This window comes from Agelaius phoeniceus, chromosome 17, assembly GCF_051311805.1.
Source record: "Agelaius phoeniceus isolate bAgePho1 chromosome 17, bAgePho1.hap1, whole genome shotgun sequence".
In the NCBI taxonomy this organism is placed as follows: domain Eukaryota; kingdom Metazoa; phylum Chordata; class Aves; order Passeriformes; family Icteridae; genus Agelaius; species Agelaius phoeniceus.
Window position 1 is genome coordinate 12532549 of NC_135281.1, and position 20224 is coordinate 12552772.

The window sequence follows — 20224 nt, forward strand, 5'->3', positions numbered from 1 at the left end:
AGCTGTGGGCTGGTCTGAGACAGCAAATTGCTCATTCTGGTTCAGCTGCAGATCAAGGCTTTTGCCCTGAGCTGACTGGGTGCTCCATAATTAATTGTACAAGTGCTGCTGAAGCAAGGAAGCACCTCTGGTTCAAGAGCTGCTGTCCAGAGGGCCTGGTATGATCACACACTCGGGGAGCTTGGCAAGTAAACCTGACCAAGGGATTGGTGTTACTAAGTTTGGTTCTATTCTTGGAGTTTAATACCTGCAAGGGAACAAACCTTTCTCAGCCATTAGACAAGAGGCCAGCGTTGTCAAGGTACAGCATGTACAGATGCACTTGAACCCTCTCTAATGCTCTATTTGAACTGCACTACATCTCCCCTGGACTTCACAAGCCATATAAACAGGAGGCTGAACTTACTCATTGCTCAGAGACCTTAATGACACTTGAGTCTTCTCCCTCTCCTCCTCATTTTTGCCCTTGAAGGCTGTCTCAGGAACTCTGGCAGCAGGCACTAACCCCCAGCCCCTTGACCAGGCCAGTGCTGTCTGTCGCTGTGTTCACAGCAGGGTTTCCAGCTGTGTGCCACTGCCTGACACCAAGGAAGAGCATGGGAATATTCCAGCCTTGGAATCTGGACTTCTTAATCCTGGAGGCAGCATCAAAAAGAAAATCTCAGCTTCACTTGCACCTCCTTCATTCTTCCTACTGCTCCCCCCTCCATCCCTCACAACATCTTTCTTTTCCATAGCCTGAAAAGCAGAGGCCATAACTGAAAAGGGGCAAACCATTAAAAAAACCCCAAATCCTCACTGAGCACATGGGTGCTGTGCACACTCCTAATAAAATCCTGCAGCCATGAGCAGGTCTGACAGCAGCTGCATCACATCTTGCTGGAGCAGAGTGAGGAGACAGGAGACTCCCTTGGCTCCCCACGCCCACAGGATTCAATTGTGGCTCTATATTTAGCTCCTGTCTGGTGTGGGAGGCTGAGCCTTGCACACACACCCACGCTGAGCTTGCTGAGGTTATTTTTAGCATCAGCGAGATGCTTACCTGGATGGTTCCTGAAATGCATTAAATTGTACACAGCCAATTAGTGCTGACAGCTGATCTGTTCTTTGTATCTGCCCCCCCTCGTCTTTCTGTCTCTGGAATGAATCTGTGTCAAATCTTCCCAGCCTTCTGAAATTAGGGCAGTTCCCTGGTTTTTAGTCCAGTGACCAGGAGTTGGAGCACAGCTGGAGATTCGTCAGAAAAACCTTGCTAATCCCCAGGTGAGCTTAGCTCAGTTCAGCATCTCCTAAACTTCTGCATTAGGACTACAAGTAGTCTGTACAAGTATCCACTAACCACTTTTTTTGGTCAATCTAAACAAAATGTTCCCCAAAGTTCTGTGCATTCAGCCCAGTTCCCTGCTGAGTGTCACAGTCTGAAGGGCTGATGGCTTTTCAGTGAGCAAAGCTGCCCTGAGACATTTCTGTGGAGAAGTGGCACTGGATGTGCTGTCCTTGGGAAACATGGCACAGCTTTTGTGCTGTCAGTAGGTGAAACTGTCTTTGTGAGTGCTCTGTGCTGAGCTGTGGTGCTGTTTTGCTTTTAGACTGCCAGTCTGAAGTGCTTTTTGCTTGGTATTGTTCTGTCTCCAGCAGCACTGTGAACTTCACACTCTGTTACCTGAGGGACAAACCAGGGTCTCATCTGGGTGTGCTTTTGGCTACATCTGCAGTTCCTGGGTGAATCAACTCAAAAATGCTTCTCCAGGAACCTCAGGGCAGCACCACACCTACAGAGTCCAGATGTGGTAACAACTGAATAAAGAGGCCTCCTCTTCACTTCTTGTTGCCAGGAAACCTTGGTCCAGCATCATCCACTTCCCTGAGCCACTGTTTTCACTGTGGTAAAGATCAGCTTTAGGTGCTCAAGTTTTGGCTCCTCTCTGTGTACAAAAACCCTTTGTTCTTCCTGTCTGCCTCCTCTGCCCACATTTCTGTATTTAATTCCTGTCCCCATCATATTCTAAGTGCCACTTCATGCATCATCTGTACTTGTACAAATACCAGAGCAGGTGAAGCAGTACACAAAGTGAATATTACAAGTATAATCTTTTCAAGGAATTTGTATTTTCATTGAGACATTAAGTTATACTGGAGTGTCTTTAACCATGGTTACATTCTCAAGAAGCACAAGCCGCCCAGGCACTTCAAACATCAACTTTCTAAACAGCCAGATATCAAATTTAATTAAACAACCTTTTCCTGAGTCACCCTTCAGTCTAGCAAGTGTTTCACTCCCCCAGGTTTCAGCTGAAACCCCTTCTAGAACAAAGTGTGTCTGTGAGACAGGAAGCAGATACTGCAAACAATCCTCTTGCAAATGTCTTTTCTGCCTCGTGACACGAAGAGCTCTCAATTCACTGAATTCCATGGAGGGCTTATTATCTGTGCTCTGAACACACAATAATGGAACCAGGACCTGTAGGGCGCCCTGTGCCTAATGCACAGTAGAGTATTCCAAGAGTTCACCATGCTCTGGGGCACTGGGCATGCATGGATTAGAGAAGCACTACAGCATAGGGAAAACTGGAATACTGCCATTTTGGAGGGAGGAGGAGAGGAAAGTCCACGTTTCCACGGCAACAAGTGGTAGATTAAATTGGCTGGGAGCACAAAATACAGGAAATACACTTTTCAAAAGCAGCGATGCACATAAATGAATCCTGGAATCTCTCCTCATGCCGCTGTCAGTCAATAATAATTCTGAAATCGGTAGATTTGCACTGCCGTAAAAGTAGAATTTGTCTCAAAATACAGAATTTCCCAATCTCTCTTTTGAGATGGAATGAATGGGAAGGTGAAGGAAAATAGGGGTTTTAGCTTTGACTTCATAAACACCCATCAGAGTGATAGCAGAGTAGCTTTTCTCAGCAGGTTCACAGCTGCTGCTGAAATGTGTTACAACCAGAACCACTTAAATAATACAGTGGTTTTGAGAAGATGCTCTTTTTTTGTCTCCCCATTTTTAAAGCTATATAAACACCATTATTTGGTGTATTTTGCACACTATCTATGTCAGTACATCCTTCCCTCCAGAATACAGAGTGAGGCTGTGTTAGCTGTGGGGCTGAGGCAGTTTGCTAGAGAGATAGAGATCATCAAACCCCTGCAACTGTGCTGAAAAATATCGACCCTGTTAACAACTGCCTGGTTATGTGCCATTCTTATGCAGTCAGCCATTGAATAACTACTTGCTGATCTGCCCACAGACCATTCTTTGTGCTAAACACAGATCTACATCCTGATGGTACATGTGGATTTGCTGTTATCTAAGTGTTGCTATTGCAGCAGCAGTGCTGCTCTTTTCTGCACAGGTAGTGGCAAAGCCCTGGAGAGAACAGACATTTCTACTGATCCCATCTCCCAGGCAGCACTTCCCACCCCAGCACGGCCTTCCTTAGCTACAAACCTCCAGGCTGTCACACAGAGACCATGCTGCACAAGTACCAGTGAAATGAATGAGTGCAAACACCTCAAAAGCTCATCCAAGAATTTCACTCTTCCCAGTTTGGTTTCATTTCCACACCACAGCCAGGCTCTGCTCCGAGTGTGGGCTCTGGGGTGGCCTGGGTTTTGTGAGGTGAGTCCTAATCAGAAACTCCAAAGGGATATCCTCTAGGGCTTTGGCTCTTTGGCCTTTGCCACTATTCACTTTTACTTTGTTGGTTGGCTGTTGGGTTTTTTGGACACCCACTTGCTTTTCCTGGTGTTGTAAATATTTTCCTGCATTCATCCACCACCTGAGCTTGTTTGCACAGTCGTGTTCTATTCTGGTGGATGAGTTAAGAGCTGAGCTGAACTCTGCCAGCACATATGTGCTGGAAGTTGTGTGGGAGACTGCTCCCAATCTGTTTTGCCTTTTTTCCTGGCTATTCCAGCAATCTCCGTGCCGTCTGTTCCCCGAAATGCGCTCAATCCTCCACATTCCAGGAAGAAGGAACCAAATTAAGGCCTGACTTCCAACACTTGGAACAAAGATGGCTTTTAGCCATCCTCTAGACATCACCAGTGACACTGATAGGCTGCGCCCCAGATTGCTGCCTGAGATCACAGCAGGCAGGGGAGGCTCCCTTAGCTGCATTCACCTACACACAGCAAATTTCCTGCCTCCTGGTGGTGGCCAGTCCCTGTCACCTGTCCAGCAGTGTCCTCTGCAAGTCCTTGTACTGGCATTTGACTCTAGGGATGCATCCCTCGTTGCATTTCTTTAGGCTCATTATTAAGCAAGACAAATGGTAAATGAAAATAAAGAGATAAAGGCTGTAGTTACAGCAACTGAAGCTGCAATTTCATCAGACCTTTCAGACTAAGAGAAGTCAGGCAGGGCTGAAAAGAGATGTGACCTTGTAATCATTTCAGCAATAGGAGATGGGGCTGGGTATGACAATCTTCTCATTCAGTGAATACTTTGTGATGCTTGAATTGGTTTTAGGGATGCAGTAGGGTGGAAGCCATTTTTTGTGTATTTTAAAGCAATCAAATTAGGCTCTTGATATATGAAGAGATCTCATGAGTTATCAAATGGCCAAAATAATGGAATTAATGATAGTTGGGTGCAATGTGAAATATTTCCCTGAAGTACATGCACAAAGCTTGTAAGGTCAGGGTGATCAAGACCCATCTTTGCTTCCTGAAGTGATGGGTGTTAATGGAACACACGCCTCTGATCTGCTCTGTATGCAACTCTTGGAACTCAATGTGCATTGTAGGGGGATCTTTTCTGCTTGTCTGGATGTACATGTTTTCTGTGGCAGGGTCTGTCACCTGCACTGAGTTGTGCAGCCCCTGGCACAAAGCACTGCTCCCCTTTGGTGCAAAGTGCTGCTGTGCAGTCACTGAGCCTGGAGGGACAATAACTCCATCTCTGCTGTTGCAGGGGCACCATGAAGGGCACCCAGAACCTCCTCTGTGTTCCCTCAGCAGCTTGTGCCTTAGCTGAGGGCAGGAGTGGTGAAGGCAGAGATGTTCTCCTCCATAAACTCTGGTCCATTAGGACTTGTGCTCTGATCCACACATTTGTTCTCATTCCCTGTCCCCAGAGGTAAAGTTTAATCAAAAGCATGCACATGAATGAGTTAGTCTAAATATCAATAAATGTTTCTTTCAGGAGAGGCTTGAGATATTTAATATTTAATAAGCCTTGAAAATGAATTTCTGTTCATGTTTCCCAATTTGTTTCCAAGCATTTTGGCGGTGAGCAGTGCTCGCTGTCCCTGTGTGGGCAGCACTGCACAGATTATTTAACAATCCACTTTGTCTCCTCTAAAATATTCATGTTTGCAGATATCCAAATGCAGACCTTAAAAAAGCACACACAAAACCCAAATGGTGCAGCCTGAGCCTCCCAGTTACCTTCAGCCTTTGCTTCAGGCTGCACACCACAGTGATGCTGTTTCTCTCACAGCTCTCCCCTGTTGCCCTGGTTACTGATCAAACCAGAGCATCCCTGCTGTGCCTGCAGCTGGACTCACACCTTCCCCAGGTGAGGGCAACGCTGCTGCTGCCTTAAGGCACCAGTGCAGCAGCTTTCCCTTGGGCAAGTAAATGTGCAGCTCTAACAATTGCCTTTATGCTCACATTCAGCTCGAGCTGGAAAAGCCAAATCTGCTTGATAAAAATTATACTATTATTTTTGTTAAAGCACTGGGTTTTCTGGAGGACCTCCAAATCTTGATTGCAGCAGCAGAGCTGCAGGTAGATTTGGCAGGATTTTGTCTCCCAAATTGACTTCTGTCTTGTTTTGCCGTGAAATCAAGGCAATCCTGACTGAAGAGAGAGTTAAGATTTTTTTCTCCAGTGGCTGATTGACAGCTGAAAATGTGCTGTATTGGTTTGTGGATGGTTCCCAGCAGGCAGTGGAGCTGGGGGTGGGTGGCAGTGCCTCTGACAGGGCCCAGAGGATGCTCCATTGTAAAGGGAGGCTCCTCCCTGTTCTCATTCACAACACTTACTTTGAGAGTTTCATTTCAATTTGCTGCCGGATTTCCTGTCTTTCCTCATCTGTTCTCCTTGGGAAAATATTCCTGTCTTCCAGCTCCTGCTTACTTGGTCTGTTCCGTAGCTTTACTGCCAGCAGCTCTTTCTTGCATTTTCTTGGCAAAGTACCTGGGACATGCATTGAAAGGAAAGTTATTAGAAAGGCAGCTCCTGGGGATGGAACAGGAACTTCTGGAGAGAGGAATGGCCCAGAGTGACAGTGATCTGTGTGCTGCTGTGCAAGGAGCATTTGTACATATTAATGTCAGAAAGCAGCACTGCAGCTGAGCAGGGCTCAGACACAAAACCCCTGCAAATGCAGAGGGAAAATATTCCTCAGGCATGCAAGAACTGCAGTTAAATCTTTGTTTCATCTTGGGAGCATGGTGTGAAATAGGAGGTTAATTTGTTTTGGTTCCTTTTTGCTTTAAAGGGTTTGGGTTTTTTTAAATTTAATGCCTCACCTTTTCGAGAGAAGGTCACCTCATCTTTAAAGAAAATGACATTTAATTGGTATTTTTGTTTGGCATTTGAGATAGGATTAAAGTCTATTTTTTAAAGGATGCTCTGGAGGTTGGCAAGATTCTAAATCCTAAATAGGTTCTCATTCTCAAATACTGGGGTTTTATTTGTTAGGGATCTATGGACCTCCTTTTTTATTATCACTACTGATCTCAAATTTCTTTATGCAGAGGGAGGAGTCTATATAGCCTCCATCCCACATTTACCTGTTGGAAAGAGTGGAGCAGAGTAATTTTGGTCTCCCTGTGTGAGCAGTAAAAAATCTCTTGGTAGTTGCATTGATCTAAAGTTAAACTTTTCAGAAACCATAATCAGCTCAAAACCCCTTTTCTGGAGCCTAAAAAGCTGTGCCCTTATTTAGCACCTTCCTTGAAATGCTCTCACAGTCTGTTGCAAGCATTAATTAAATTAAACCACACAGCCCTGTCTGAAATAGCAGATATACATTTAACAGATGGGAAGGGAAGTGAAATGATTTGGCTGCTGCCACCCAGAGCCTTCTGCTAACTGAATATCTGACTCCATCAGGAGCATTTGGCTCACAAAGCCACAGACTTGGGACTCTGACAGGGTTTCTCACCACACTGGGAGTGGGTGCAGAGGAACCAACAGAATTCCTGCTGGAAATAATCTGAGGGACATTCAGGGCTAGAAAACTCCTGGGAATCCCTGCACACGTTCCCAGTTTCACCTGAGTGTTTTAGAGAGGTCATGGGAGGAGTTTGGCCGTGTCAGGAGGTTTCTGTGACATGGAGCTCTGTGTGTCCATGGGAGCTGCAGCATTAGCCATGCAGAGTGTCCAGGGCAGGGCACCCTGGGGGCATAAAAAGCAATATAATCTATAGGATTTCTGTCATTGACTTTAAAGGAAGTGGGGTCAAAATTCTTATTAACAGTGTCAGCTCCCTCTGTCAATCAAAGGTGGACTGTTCTTAATGAAACATCATTCACCAGAACAGGTTAAAATGCAAGTATACATGCAAAATCTATATATTAAGAGAAAATAAGTGCACATGAATAAAACAAAAGTAGAGAGCAAAGAGAAAGCCCCAAGCTGTTCTTCTTCACATCCACTTTCAGTATCTTGAGGCAAATTCCTTCCTGATCACTACCTCAGTAGAAACTGAACCTGCAAACACCCTTATTTAAGTATTCTTTTTTTAAGGGTTATTTTTCTTAGTCAGTCGGGCACATTCAGAGCCAGTCTGCCCCTGAAGATCTATCTCAGGCTGGATTGTTTTGTGATTTATCACACCTCAGCTAGGTCAACAAAAAATGCTTGGGAAATTCACACCCTTTTCATGTTCAGGCTCCAGGTTCCTGTAAAAACTCCCTGTTTCAATTCAGTCAAATCATTACAATTAATGTCTTGTCTGTTTACTGTTCTTTATAAAATATTCACTGTTTTATCAATCAAATAGCAAATCCTAACACTGCCTGATGCTGGACAGACCTTGATTGCACCAGTTATCAGTTGTGGGCTACGTTCTGGTAATGGTGTTTTTTAAGCTCATCTTGCCTTGTGTTTTCAGAGGTTTCAAATAATGATTTATTGAGTAGGAATAGAAAACCAAGGCATAATTCCTCACTTTTTCCAGACTTATGTGACATGTCTGTACCTCCCTGTAGCCCCAGGGCTGTGGCACAGTGCCCTGTGGTGGTGGCAGTGGCAGAGCAGGTGACTGCTAAGGCAGGACAGGGATTGCAAAGCAGCTCAGCATTAATGGATAGTTTTACTCCCTGACTTGGAAACCAGCCCAGATCTCTTCAAACCAGAAAGAATCTGGAGATGTTTAGGGAATTGTTCTGGTGCTGTCCCTGGGAACACTGGCACCAGCAGTGCCTCCACACCAGAAATGCCTTGGGAATGTCCCAGCTTGCTCTGGGACATCAGTCAAAGCTCAGCATCCTCTGTGCCAAGCAGCAGTGTTGTTGCAGCCACAATAATGCCCAAATATCTTTAAAGCAGCTCTGGTTTTCTCAGGTGGCATCAACCATCCCCAGTACACCAGCACTGTCCTTCAACTGCAGGAATTTTCCAAAACTCGACCACTTATTGTGGAAAGCCCAGAGCTGCTTCTAGATATCACTGAAACTTGTATAATAACCAGTATAACTTGTATAATAACTTGTATAATAACCACTTGTATAATAACCATCATAATAATGAATAATTATTTGTTAAATATAGAGAGATTCACCTTCAACAGTTAAATATTCAGATTTGGGTTTGCTTGTTGGGGATAATGTATTTTTCTTGCCTGGCTGCCTCTAGCTCTTAGAATTTTTATCAAAAGAGGCCACTTTCACACACACAGCCAGAAAAAGTAGAACTTAAAAGGTGTTTGTTGTGTTTTAAGCTATTCTTAAATGCACAGCAATTAGACTCCTTACCTCACAAGTCTGTTCTGCTACTTGGTGTCTTAAGACACAGCAGCAGAACTCAGGTCCTGTCTACTGGCTCATGCTTTCAAAGACACCTTTTAGAATTCATCTTTCATCTGCTGTAACAATTTTTTTTATAAATTGTCCTCTGCCTGACTTCTTTTAATGCATTCATGAAGAGAGTGAAGGATTCATTTCAGATTGAATCTGTCTTGCTAACATGGAAAACATTAAAAAGCTTGAATGGCAAATTTTCTAATGAGAGCTGATTATTTTGCCAAAGCTCACTTAAATAATTGCACAGGATTATAAAATGCATTCCCCATATGTCTCAAGAAGGGGTAAAATGGACCAGATGGAGAGAAACTTTATTCTTTAAGATATTTTCTCTATGTGTTTATCCTTCCTGGATTGATTGGTCTCTATCACTTTTCCATGTACCACCATGTACTGCATGGAAAAATAGTCCTGAAATTGCAGAACACAGCAGCACTGGCACTGGGTGTACAGAAAGCTCTGGCTGCTCCCAGGGGGATTTCTGGGAGTGCTGCTGCTCATACAGAGCAGCCCAGGGTGCAGCAGTAACTGAGAGGGTAAAGCACAGTGATACAGCTCAGTCACAATCCCTGTGACTCCAATTTAACTTCACCTTTTCACCAGGGCTCCTTCAAAAAGCTGATGTAACAGTAGAGGAATTTACCCTTCCCAATATTTGCTGCTGCCTTTAGAGCATTCCCTTGGTTGTGGAATGTATCTTTGCAATACAGTGACTTTGCTTACCAGAAATAACAGAGTCGTTCAGAACTTCTTCATCCTGATAGAAAACAGACTCTTCCTTGAGCTCTGAGTTCATGATCATGTTTTCTTTGTTCTCATCTGACTCTTTAACTGAGTTCCTCTTGTTTTCTGAGTCACTGCCATAACTCAGCGAGTTCTCCTTCTCTTTGTTGCGCTCCATGCTCGATGTTCTTGAGGGACGGACATCCACCCTTTTTTTTGGAGAGCCTTTGCTTTCTCTTCCATGGAAGCTATGGGTGGAAGATGCACAGCCCAGATTTTACAAACATTGTTTTATTGCTGCAGTAGAAACTTACATGAGAATGAGAAAAACATCCTGTAGCTCGTAAAGGGCAGGGCAGGGAGTTCAGCATGGACCAACATGGGGTGGCATTTTCAAGTTGAGAATGGCTAATGTGGATCTACTTTCCTGCCTCTGCCATTAAAATAAGACATGGAGGGGTGGTGAATAATGCTTTTCTTTGATACATGGTCACAAGATACACTGTAGTGATTAAAAACCCCACAACAACACATCCTTCTAATGTAAAACATGCATGGCATGAAATATGACCATTCATATGATATTGTATGATCATGACAAAGGTTTAACAGGGCCTGGAAATGACATCATGTGAATCTGTTCCCTGGGGCAGTACTTTTTAGGGAACTGAGAAATGCTACCAACTTCACTCCAAAGCTCTGGGATGGCAAAGGTTAGTTCTGTCCTCCTCTGATACACAGGAGGGCTTCTAATGAAACCCAGATACAGCACCCAGGGTACTCCCACGAAAACATTTGTATTAAAAATGGATCTTGTATGTGCCCCTGTGTCAGCCAAGAGACACAGAAATTACAGCATTTCTCATTGTAGAGTACTTGGAGCAGTGCCTTTGCTACTCTAACTTGGTATCTTGTGGGGAAGATTTTCTTTTGCAGTAGATCAAGGACTATCACCTGATTCTACCTGTTTGAAAACCTACTTCTGCACCACAGCAGCCTCTTTACAAAGGAAGAACATACAATGAAATAGCTGCCAAATGAAGCACTTTAAAGATGTTTGTTCCAAGCAGTGACACCACAAGGAAGGCAAACCCAAGCTGTAGCAGCAATTAAAACACCAACAACAGGATAGGAAGATTTTCCAAGAGAAATGAAGTGGTGGGATGAGTGTCCTCATGCAGCCCTGTGCCTGCAGGCTGTAGGTACCTGTCCTGCCGGTGTTTGGTGGCCAGAGCCCTGTGGAGTTCTTCAATGACTCTGCTGGGAGGTAAAGGCAGATGAACGGCAGCCAGGTGAGGGGAACCGGTGGGCGTTGTTACCTGGCCTCTGCCATGGGGCTCGCAGCTTTTCTGGCCAGAGGGGTGGAAGAGGGCAGCTTGTCCTGAGATTTGGGAGGAACCCACAATGACATAGTTCTTCAGGATGGTGGAAGGAGGAGATTTCATGGCTGGATCGTCCGTTTCGCTTCCTGCTGTCAAAACACAAGAGGGGAGGAGGTTGTGCAACGCTTTTTCTGTTTTCTTCTTTTCACACAGAGTCTGCACTGAACTTAATTTGTTGTATTGAACAGAGGATAAATGGTGATGTTTTGCTCTTGCTGTGAGGTAACTGGCTGAGTAACTGAGTTCAAAAGGCTCTTGCTGTATCACTCCAGATCTTTAATCTAGCAAAACAGATGCCTCTTCACTTCCCCTCTTTCTCACAGGATCAGATTCTCCTTTTTCCCAGCCCACCACTGCATTTTTGCTTGCCCACACTGTTGCTCCTAACCACCAAAGGCTTGGGCTGTGGTGGCTTTCCAATCCAGCATTTTCTCTGCTGGACTCTGGCAGACTGTATTAAAATTTATGCCCTGTGGTTCTGAGTCTGGACAAAATGTACCAGTGTCTATTAGCTGCTCCTCTGTGATTGCAGCCCAGACCTCTGTCTTTCATATGCCCGTGGAGAAAATGCCAAAATCATTATGAGGATAATGTTTGCATAACAAAACTTGCCAAATGACATCCAAATGAAAGATGGGGTACTGAGCACTAACAAGAAAAAAAGAAGGGTGGGGCAATATAATTTCTTTTTAGCCCCAAATTCAGCCATTTTCTATGCAATGTAAACCTTTTGTCTGAAATTAGAATTACACATTTAGACTGATTTATACATTTCCTAGCATTTGAGTCTGAAGCACAGTGGACATTTCCCTGGTTGTAAATTTGGTGGCTTCACACAATATCCCTTAGGATGAACTGAACATCTGCCCTGAAAAAGATGCTGATTCGTTTTTCTGTTCTCCTCTTCCCCTTTCCCTCTCCCCCATATCCGTGTCCCACGCCTCTGGCACATGCAGATGTTTACAGCATGTGTGTGGATAAAGGCAATTTGAGCTCCTCATCCCAGAGTATTCCTTGTCCCTTGTCCCTTGTTGCCACCTAGTGCTTCACACAGGAATTTAAACTGGCACAGCTTGCTCAGCTTTGGTACATACGTGCTTTCACCGGTAATTTTCCCTTTTTTTTTTTTCCCTCTTACTTTGGAGATAAACCCTTCAATTCATAGCAGAGAAAAACTTCTGCTCAGGCCAGGATTATCCTGAAGTAGTCCTGTAACAAGGACTTGGTTCCAGGTAGCAGGATAGCTTGCTAGAAAACTGGAGAGGGCAAAAAATACTAACTTCAGTTATTAAATATATCCTCTCAGAACCAGCATTCTGCATAAGGGTTACCAAAAACATGCATTTTCTTAATTTTGCTTAAGAAGAGCTCCTGAAATCATAACCAAAGTCAAACCCTGAAAATCTAAGTGTGGCAACACTAAGCCTGGTTTCTTTTTGGGGTGAGGAGGAGAGCATCCACAACAAAATCTCTCTTCTAAGGAAGGTCTAACTAAAATTACTTTTTTTATCTCTGAAGGTGTTTGTGCACATTTGTGTCCCTCCAGCCCAGAGCTTAGCAATGGCTTTGTTCATTTCTATTCAAACTAGCCCAGAACTTACCCAGTTTAAAATCTGGGAAGTCTGAAGGCTCAGGGGCATTGCTGCCAGAGGCAGTGCCTGCTGTGCAATGTGTGAGCCACCCTCCCACCCCAGAGCTCCTCCTGCACGGATCAGGTGCTGCTCAGCCAGGATTCAGCCGAGCTCTGCTGAGCAAAGCTGGGTTTGCTGCTCAGGGGGGCTGATTCTGTGCTGCTGTGGAGATCATAAATCATAAATTGATTTCTGATCAATTGCTGCCCACTGAATCATGGCCTGAGGGGATGGACAAGCACCTCCTGAGCCACTTTATCCTCTGCACACAGAGGGTGGCTGTGTTTCCTCACAGCAAGAGCCAGGGCTCAGCTCAACCCCATAGCAGGGAAAGAGAAGAATTTGTTTTGTCTTTACACCAGCTTGTTCCTGGAACAGGTCAAGGGCCAATTTCATCCTTATTGCAGCTTTGGACAATATTGAGAATTTCCTGAGATCACACCTTATTTGTCCTAATGGCAGATGTTCAGTGAATAATCTTGCAAAGTGATGTCTTGGCACCTTGCCCTGTTCCTCCTCTCTCTGATTAATTGGTGCTTGACTTACTCCTCACTCCTCTGCTGACAGCATCCCCTAGCATTGTTAAGGGAAGGAAAAAACTAAACACAAAAGAGCTTTTCAACCCCTTCATCTTCCTTTTCTTTCATAATTGCCCTTTCTCTCTCCCCACACTGTTGTATTTCCTCTCACTCACTGACGGTATTTGTTTAATTTTAACTTAGCACTGCCCCCACATCCCCACAAAAATAAACATGTATAATCACTACTGGAAAAGGGTCTAGAGTTACTGGAGTCATTGAGAAAATTAAAAGTTGCTCTTTGTGAAAGATGTAAATGAGAATTAAATACCAAAACTCAAAATATCTCAGATGCTACAGGAAATATTTGAGTTAAGCAGCAAAAACCTGAACTCTGAATGCTCTGAAGTGCTTGGTGGAGGTGTAATCTCTATACCCTGAGTGGGTCAGGTTTCCAAATACATCTGATGCCAAGCATGGCCTTCTCCTCAGCTGAGCAAAGGCAGGGGGGCCTGGGGATGCCTGTTCCTCTTGCAGGGTGGAAGGGGAGGCTTGAGCCTCACCCACAGCACAGGACAGTGAAATAACCTGAACAGCAGCTCCTGAGGAGCACTAAAATACCATTTTGAATCCAGCTCCCACTTGAGTTATTACAGCTTTTAAGCACAGACAAAGTATGAATTGTTTCCATGGGAAACAAATACTTGTAATTTTCTTTAAAGAGACTGAAAACCTCAATATTTTCTCTAAGCCCCAGTGGTCAGGTCACAGAACCCCTCTGATGTTTTGTTTCCTGGTGACTCTGAAAACCCTGCTCATTGTGCCAGATGATGAGTGTGGATGCAAATCAGGGCTCACATAATGGCTGTCATTTAAAAGCCTAAATATCCAACAGGTCTGACATTTAGATGTCAGGACTTGATTTTCATTTGCAATAAGGCCCTTTTAGCTGCTTTTACCATATGTAGGGGCCCTGAAATTGGAACCAGCTAAAATCATTCTCATTTTAGCACCCTTTCTGCAGTGCCAGAACGTTGAGACATGTAACAACATTGGCAATACATTAGAAAATCAGGCCCAGGGGAATTGGTTTTGGAAACGTTCAATAAAGTCTGGCACAGAGGATTGCCAGGTGTATCACTCTTCAGAGCAGATTTCATAGCTCTAGTTCAGACCTGCCCCAGAGAGCAAACCCTTCAGACAGAAACCTCTGCAGAACCTTTGACTTGAACTAGATTTTGGCTGCTGTCCTGCTCTCCAGTGGGAGCCCAGGTAATGAAAACATTTAAATCTTCCTTGTGTTTTATGGCATATCAATATGAGCATGAGATTCAGCAGATGTTTGCAGTTGGTTTGATTTGTTTTATGTGTGTTTAGTGCTGCAGACTCACAACAAATAATCCCCTGAGAGGTTCAGATAAATATGTGAAGTACAAAGATCAGTGCATTGTTATCAGACAGCCAGACATGGTCACTGCTCACTGTAACTGAGTGATTCTCAGCAGTTTGGGGCTTCAAAACAGGCATGAGAAAAGGATTTGACAGTGCTGTGGAGGTGAACAACACACCAAGATTGGGAAATCTTCACTGAGCAGTGATGACTGACCTGTTATGCTCTTGGTGATTTTGGAGATTGCCTTAGGTGGTGGAGCTGGGAGCAATGGAGGGCTGGGAAGCTGTGCTGGGTTTCTTTCTGTCTGCTTCTGGGGGGAATCTGTGGATTCAGGTACAAGTAAGGCTTGTGGACTGTCTTCAGATGCTGGCAGGCTGGCATCTTCCAGTTCTTCCGTGGGTGCTGAAGGTTTCTTGGCTAGTGGGAAGATGAGTGAGATTAATGGAACATGAAGTTAATAATGATAGGCCAGGGGACAATGCCAGGAACATTCAGAAAAACTGAACACATGGCACACAGCTAGAAACACTTCTTTTCCACTGTGAAAGCAACTGTGTGAAACAGCCAACCAGCCAGGGCAGGTGAAGAGTAAAACATATGAGGATATTGAGGAAATGTTAGTTTTGATGTTCCTGAGAAAACTGCTGAGCTTCCTTTACTTCCCTAAAGCCTTTTTCTCCTTTTTTTTTTTCTTTAAATAATGAGGATAGCAAGGCAAAGCAACTTTTGAGAGCAGCAATGAATTTTGTTAGAGCACACAGCTGTGGTGGCACAGTTCCTGGGTGAGCACTCTTCTGTCTAGGAACACACAGTCAAAGGGCAAGGAGTATCAAACCCAGAGTGTCACCTACAAACTGATCTTCCAATAGTTCATGTGTGTTAATTTTCCCAATATGATTTTTATCTTATTTAATACATTATTTCAACTTGCTTCCTGAGTCCTCTTTTACTGTACCTGACTCCAGAGCTTTTGAGCATTTTCTGAGGTTAAAGTTGATAACCAAAAAGACTCTGCCACAAAAAAAAGATTTGCTATTGGATCTGAGCAGTTAGAGTGGAACAGGGAATTGGTGAAGTACTTAAGCAAAGAAATCAGTCTCCAAAGCCCTGGTTTGAGATGGTGAAGCACTGCTCATTTCAGGACTGTCTCTGCAGGGATGGCAGAAGCACTTAGCTGTGAAAGTTACTGCAGGCTGAATCACTGAGCAGTTCATCAAATTGTCCAGGCTGTGATGAGGGCACAGGGGAATAGATGCAGAAAGGCATGAAGTGAAGCAGGACACAGGTGGAATTTCAGTGATGAAGTCCAAAATTAGCATCCTTGAATTCTGCTCAGATACAGCTGCCCTGGCAGTGCCCAGACTCACACAGAGCCTCACTGTCACATGTCCTGATCCCTGCCTGGCCAGCTGAGGGACCCACAGGAATCCTGGGGGCTGACTCTGATCCAGCCATGGCCAGGCTCCCTCCAAACTGCACTTCCAGCCACTCTGGGCTCAGCAGTAGCCATGAGGGTTATTTTTCCTACCCCAGAGGGGGGAAGCACTCATCCAAATGGGAAGATCAGTGTTTAAATCTCTCCTAAGCACAGAATCATAGGATAGTTTGTGTTGGAAGAGACCTTTAAAGGTATTTAGTCCAATCCCCTGAAATGAGCAGGGACATCTTCAACAAGACCAATTTGCTCAGAGTCCCATCCAACCTGACCTTGAATGTTTCCAGGAATTAAGCATCTACCACCTCTCTGGACAGTGTGTTCCAGTGTTTTACCACCCTCATTATAAAATAATTCCTCCTTGTATTTAGCCTATGTTAGTATTCCTTCCTTCTTTCAGTTTAAAAACATTGCCCTGTGTTCTACCACAACAGGTCCTATCAAAACCTTTGTCTCCATCTTTTTCTAAGCTCCCCTTCAAGTACTGAACAGCTGCAAGATCTCCCTGGAGCCTTCTTTTCTGCAGGCTGGCTGACCCCAACTCTCTCAGGCTGCCCTCTCAGGAGAGCTGTTCCATCCCTCTGATCCTTTTGGTGGCCCTCTGGACCTCCAGCAGCTCCATGTCTTCCTGTGCTGAGGATCCAGAGCTGGGCTCATGCAGAACATGAGAGAGGCCCAAACTCCTGGGCAAATCCCACTCCTTTGGGCACTCTGGATTGTCTGTCCAGGGCACCTTTCCCTCCAAACCACTCTAGGCCATCTCCTGAAATCTCACTGCAGTGGCACTCACAGCTGCTGCATCACAAATCTTTTCTTGGCTCAGTTTTGTGTCTCGTTGGGAATTCAAACTCTCTGTATTAATGAACATTCAGCAGCCTCGTGCTCAGAGTGCGTGGGGAGGCACCGAGGCACTCAGGCAGTTGGAAACAATAGCATTGGCAAGATAATGGCATTTAATTTGTTGACAAACAGATTAATGAGTGTGCCTAGAAGGGGAGGAATGAGTATTTATCATTCAAAAGAGACAGGAAAAAATAAATATGCATCATTACCAGGAGTTGTTCTGAAATTTGTCATGACAGGAAAGCTGCTGTATGGGATAGTTATGTGAATTACAGAAGGAAATTATTTTTTTTAAATGTACTTCTAGGGAAATGCCTTGTTCCAGGGTGACATCACTTGGGTGTTTGTGCCCATTGCACAGGAGGCAAAATGTGTAATAGAGGAAGGGAAAAACAGAGTCACTAATGGGTTACATTAGTGAAAGATCAAGAGCCCCAGTAGATGTTCAGAGCTGGAGAGGAAAATGAGTCAGGTTTGAGTGCATTCCCCTGAGAGGAGCAATCCTTTCCCTGGCAATCCTCCCCTCTGGCTGTCTCTGGCACAGGAGGGGCTGCCTGGCACAGCCACAGTGGGGCCTCTGCTGCAGAGCAGGTGGATCCCAAAGGCTCCCAGCCCCTGCCAGACCTTTTGGGTCCTGAGCTCCACCCTGTTCTGGGAGGGTGTCAGGCAGACCTGAGTCCTGAGCTCACAACCCCATTAACAGATTCATACTGCAGAGTGAATATTATCCTGCTGAAAGTATTCCAAGTGCTCAGCACTGGAATTATTCATGGACTGCCACTTGTCAAAATGCCATCTCATTACCAGGTAGAAATCCTCCCCTTGGGACTGTCCCCAAGCCCACTGGCGAGGTTAGGTGGGCAAAACTGCCCTCTCTGTGCCCTGGCTGTTCTTTTTCTGTGTATTAACATGAACATGAAGTCTGCAAATTGTGTTTTCTCCTCTTCCCCTCTTTAGTCTTTATCCCACATCCTCAGGATGACACAGGACACGATGGGTATAAAGTAAATCCATTCATTTTGTTTCTAGCTGGTCACTTATTCATGTGAATCTGGAAAGACACCCACTGCATTAGGCCTAGATTGAGCCCAAGGGCAAATGTTATAAAAAACTCAACATTATAATAAATTTAGCAGCACACTGACAATTTTGAAGAGCTTTCCCACCCAATTAATTCCTTCAGGTGGCATTTACTAGAGACAGGAATGCTAGGATAGACAGACAGGGAGAAATAAGCACATAAAGACAAGCTCAGCAGTAATTATTTTGAAAGCCAGAGGCCACCAATAGGAGAGGCAGAAAGACTTCCTACAAATTGGAGTCTCTCAGACTAAGGAGACAGGAGAATGTAATCCCACTGTTATTTTTTGTGGAACCTGGGAAAATGACACCTCAAAAAATGGAGGAAAAGAAATACAGAAGACAGGAAAGATTGTTTCAGGGAGACAATAAAAGGAACTAGGATTAGGGAAAGAAATTGGGATGATTTTGAAAGCTTCAATACATGATTTTGAACACACTGTAAGGTAAATTTTAAATCACACTGCGAGGTTATGCAGAGCCATGAGGTTAGACACATGACACCTTATTAGTGCTATCTTTCATTGCTAGTGTGTCTCAATGGTGAGAATTACAAGTTCAGAAAGAAATTTCATTAGTGATACAGAATTAAACGCTCTAGAATAGAGAAAGAAAAGAAATCAGTAATCTGGTCAAGATTCAATCTGGTTGCTGTAAGAACAGGAGATGAGTGGGTTTTGCCTCAGCTGGTGAGGGGAATGATTTCCATTCTGAGGGTGGAAGCAGCCAGGGGCTGGGACCCCCAAGAAAGCAGGGCCTGAAGGGGTGGGACAGAGAACAAAAGGCAGCCAGGGCAGATGGAGAAGGTGTAAAGATTGCCCAGAGGCCAGGAAAATCCATAATCACCACATGACAGTCCTCACAAACCAGGAGAAAGCATTATCTCTGCAGCTTTGCATTTCTTGGTTGTCAGGAGGTGAATGGAGCCCTGCAGCTGCGGGGCTGTGCCTGGCTGCTCCAGTGCCCCGGCAGGGCTGCCATGGATGAGCTCACAGAGCTGCACCAAAGGAGCCTGGCTTAGCTGATCTCTGCTCCTGGAATCAAAATTCACTGGTGTTTGCAGCATGCTGGGGACACAGTGGTGACATGGACAGTGTGGGCTGTGTATTGGCATTGTTCTCCTGAGCCAGGACTAATACATTCAGGCTTGGCACAGAAGTTTAAGAAATCTTTTTAACAGAAGCTTATTTCATCTTCACAGCAGCCACTGCTGCTACCAAAGGGGCACCGTGCCAAGACTGGATCATCTCATAATTCAACTAATCCCATCATGCCAAGCTTTGTGTAGTTCCTCAGCTTGGTGGAAGTTTCAAAAATCACTGCTATTAAGTACCAATTGCTAATCTAGTGTGGGGCTGGGCTGAACAAGGTGCTTTGACCCTTTAATGCACAGACATAGTTGACCCCTCAGCAGAAATATTTTTATAGCACTTCATAGCTTTTTGAAAACATTTTATATGCAATACCTGCATCTTCTTTCAGCTCATCCAAGTGCAGCTCCTCACCAAAGGAGGTCACATTCGTTGTGGCTGCTGTTGTGGTGTCCTGCTGCTCCTCCTCTGAGGTGAGTGCCTGGCACACAGCTGCTGGAGCCTCGCTCTGTGTCACCCTCGTGCCATCGTCACCAGTGCAGGCTTTGCCTTCAGTATCTAAAACAACACATCATTTCATCTTAGCTAAAGCATGAGCAGTGAAGCTGAGGTCCCCCTGCTATCCTCTTGAGAAGAGGGACTCTTAAAGCTGCTCATGCTCTCAGGGGACTGAGACTTCTAGAGCAGCACCTGATCTCTGTGTTTACCACCTGTGATGCAAATCCTGTGGGCACCAGCCCGTCTGGCACAAAAACCCACTCAGGTTTCTCAAGGAGACACCTCTTTCTGTGGGCATCCAGCTGCCTCAGCAAGTGGCCACTGTGCTCTGGAAGCAGCTGCCAGGTGGGAGATGAGCAATGGGCAATCAGAGATCTCTTGGAGAAGGCAATTCCTTCCTTGCATGAGCAGAGCCCATGGTGCAGCACACTCCAGGTGGGTCTGACATGTCTGGGCTGTGCCAGGCTCTGTGCAGACTCGCTGCCATCCAGCAGTGCTGCAGGAAGGAAAGGCTGCTCATATTCCTACCAAACTGCAGGTTTTTAGCACAGTTTTAGTTACTCAGCTTTGAAAAGTGTATCCTGTGTGATTGAGCTGATCAGAAATTCAAATCCCTCCTCATGCAGACCTAGAAACTGCTCCCTTTGC

General features: G+C 44.9%; 1 protein-coding gene across 3 annotated transcripts in view; it reads right to left on the reverse strand.

The window, feature by feature from the left end:
* PHACTR3 (phosphatase and actin regulator 3) overlaps window positions 1-20224 on the reverse strand; it is a 100055-nt gene that overhangs the window by 22984 nt on the left and 56847 nt on the right. For 2 of the 3 annotated variants that reach the window (XM_054644293.2, XM_054644296.2), the window contains exons 4-8: window positions 19454-19636; window positions 14843-15046; window positions 10912-11176; window positions 9706-9953; window positions 5994-6147 (exon numbers count right to left, since the gene is read on the reverse strand). In XM_054644293.2, coding sequence (XP_054500268.1) covers window positions 5994-6147; window positions 9706-9953; window positions 10912-11176; window positions 14843-15046; window positions 19454-19636 — 1054 coding nt within the window. The remainder of the gene's footprint in view (window positions 1-5993; window positions 6148-9705; window positions 9954-10911; window positions 11177-14842; window positions 15047-19453; window positions 19637-20224) is intronic. The other variant, XM_054644294.2, reaches the window with a different exon arrangement.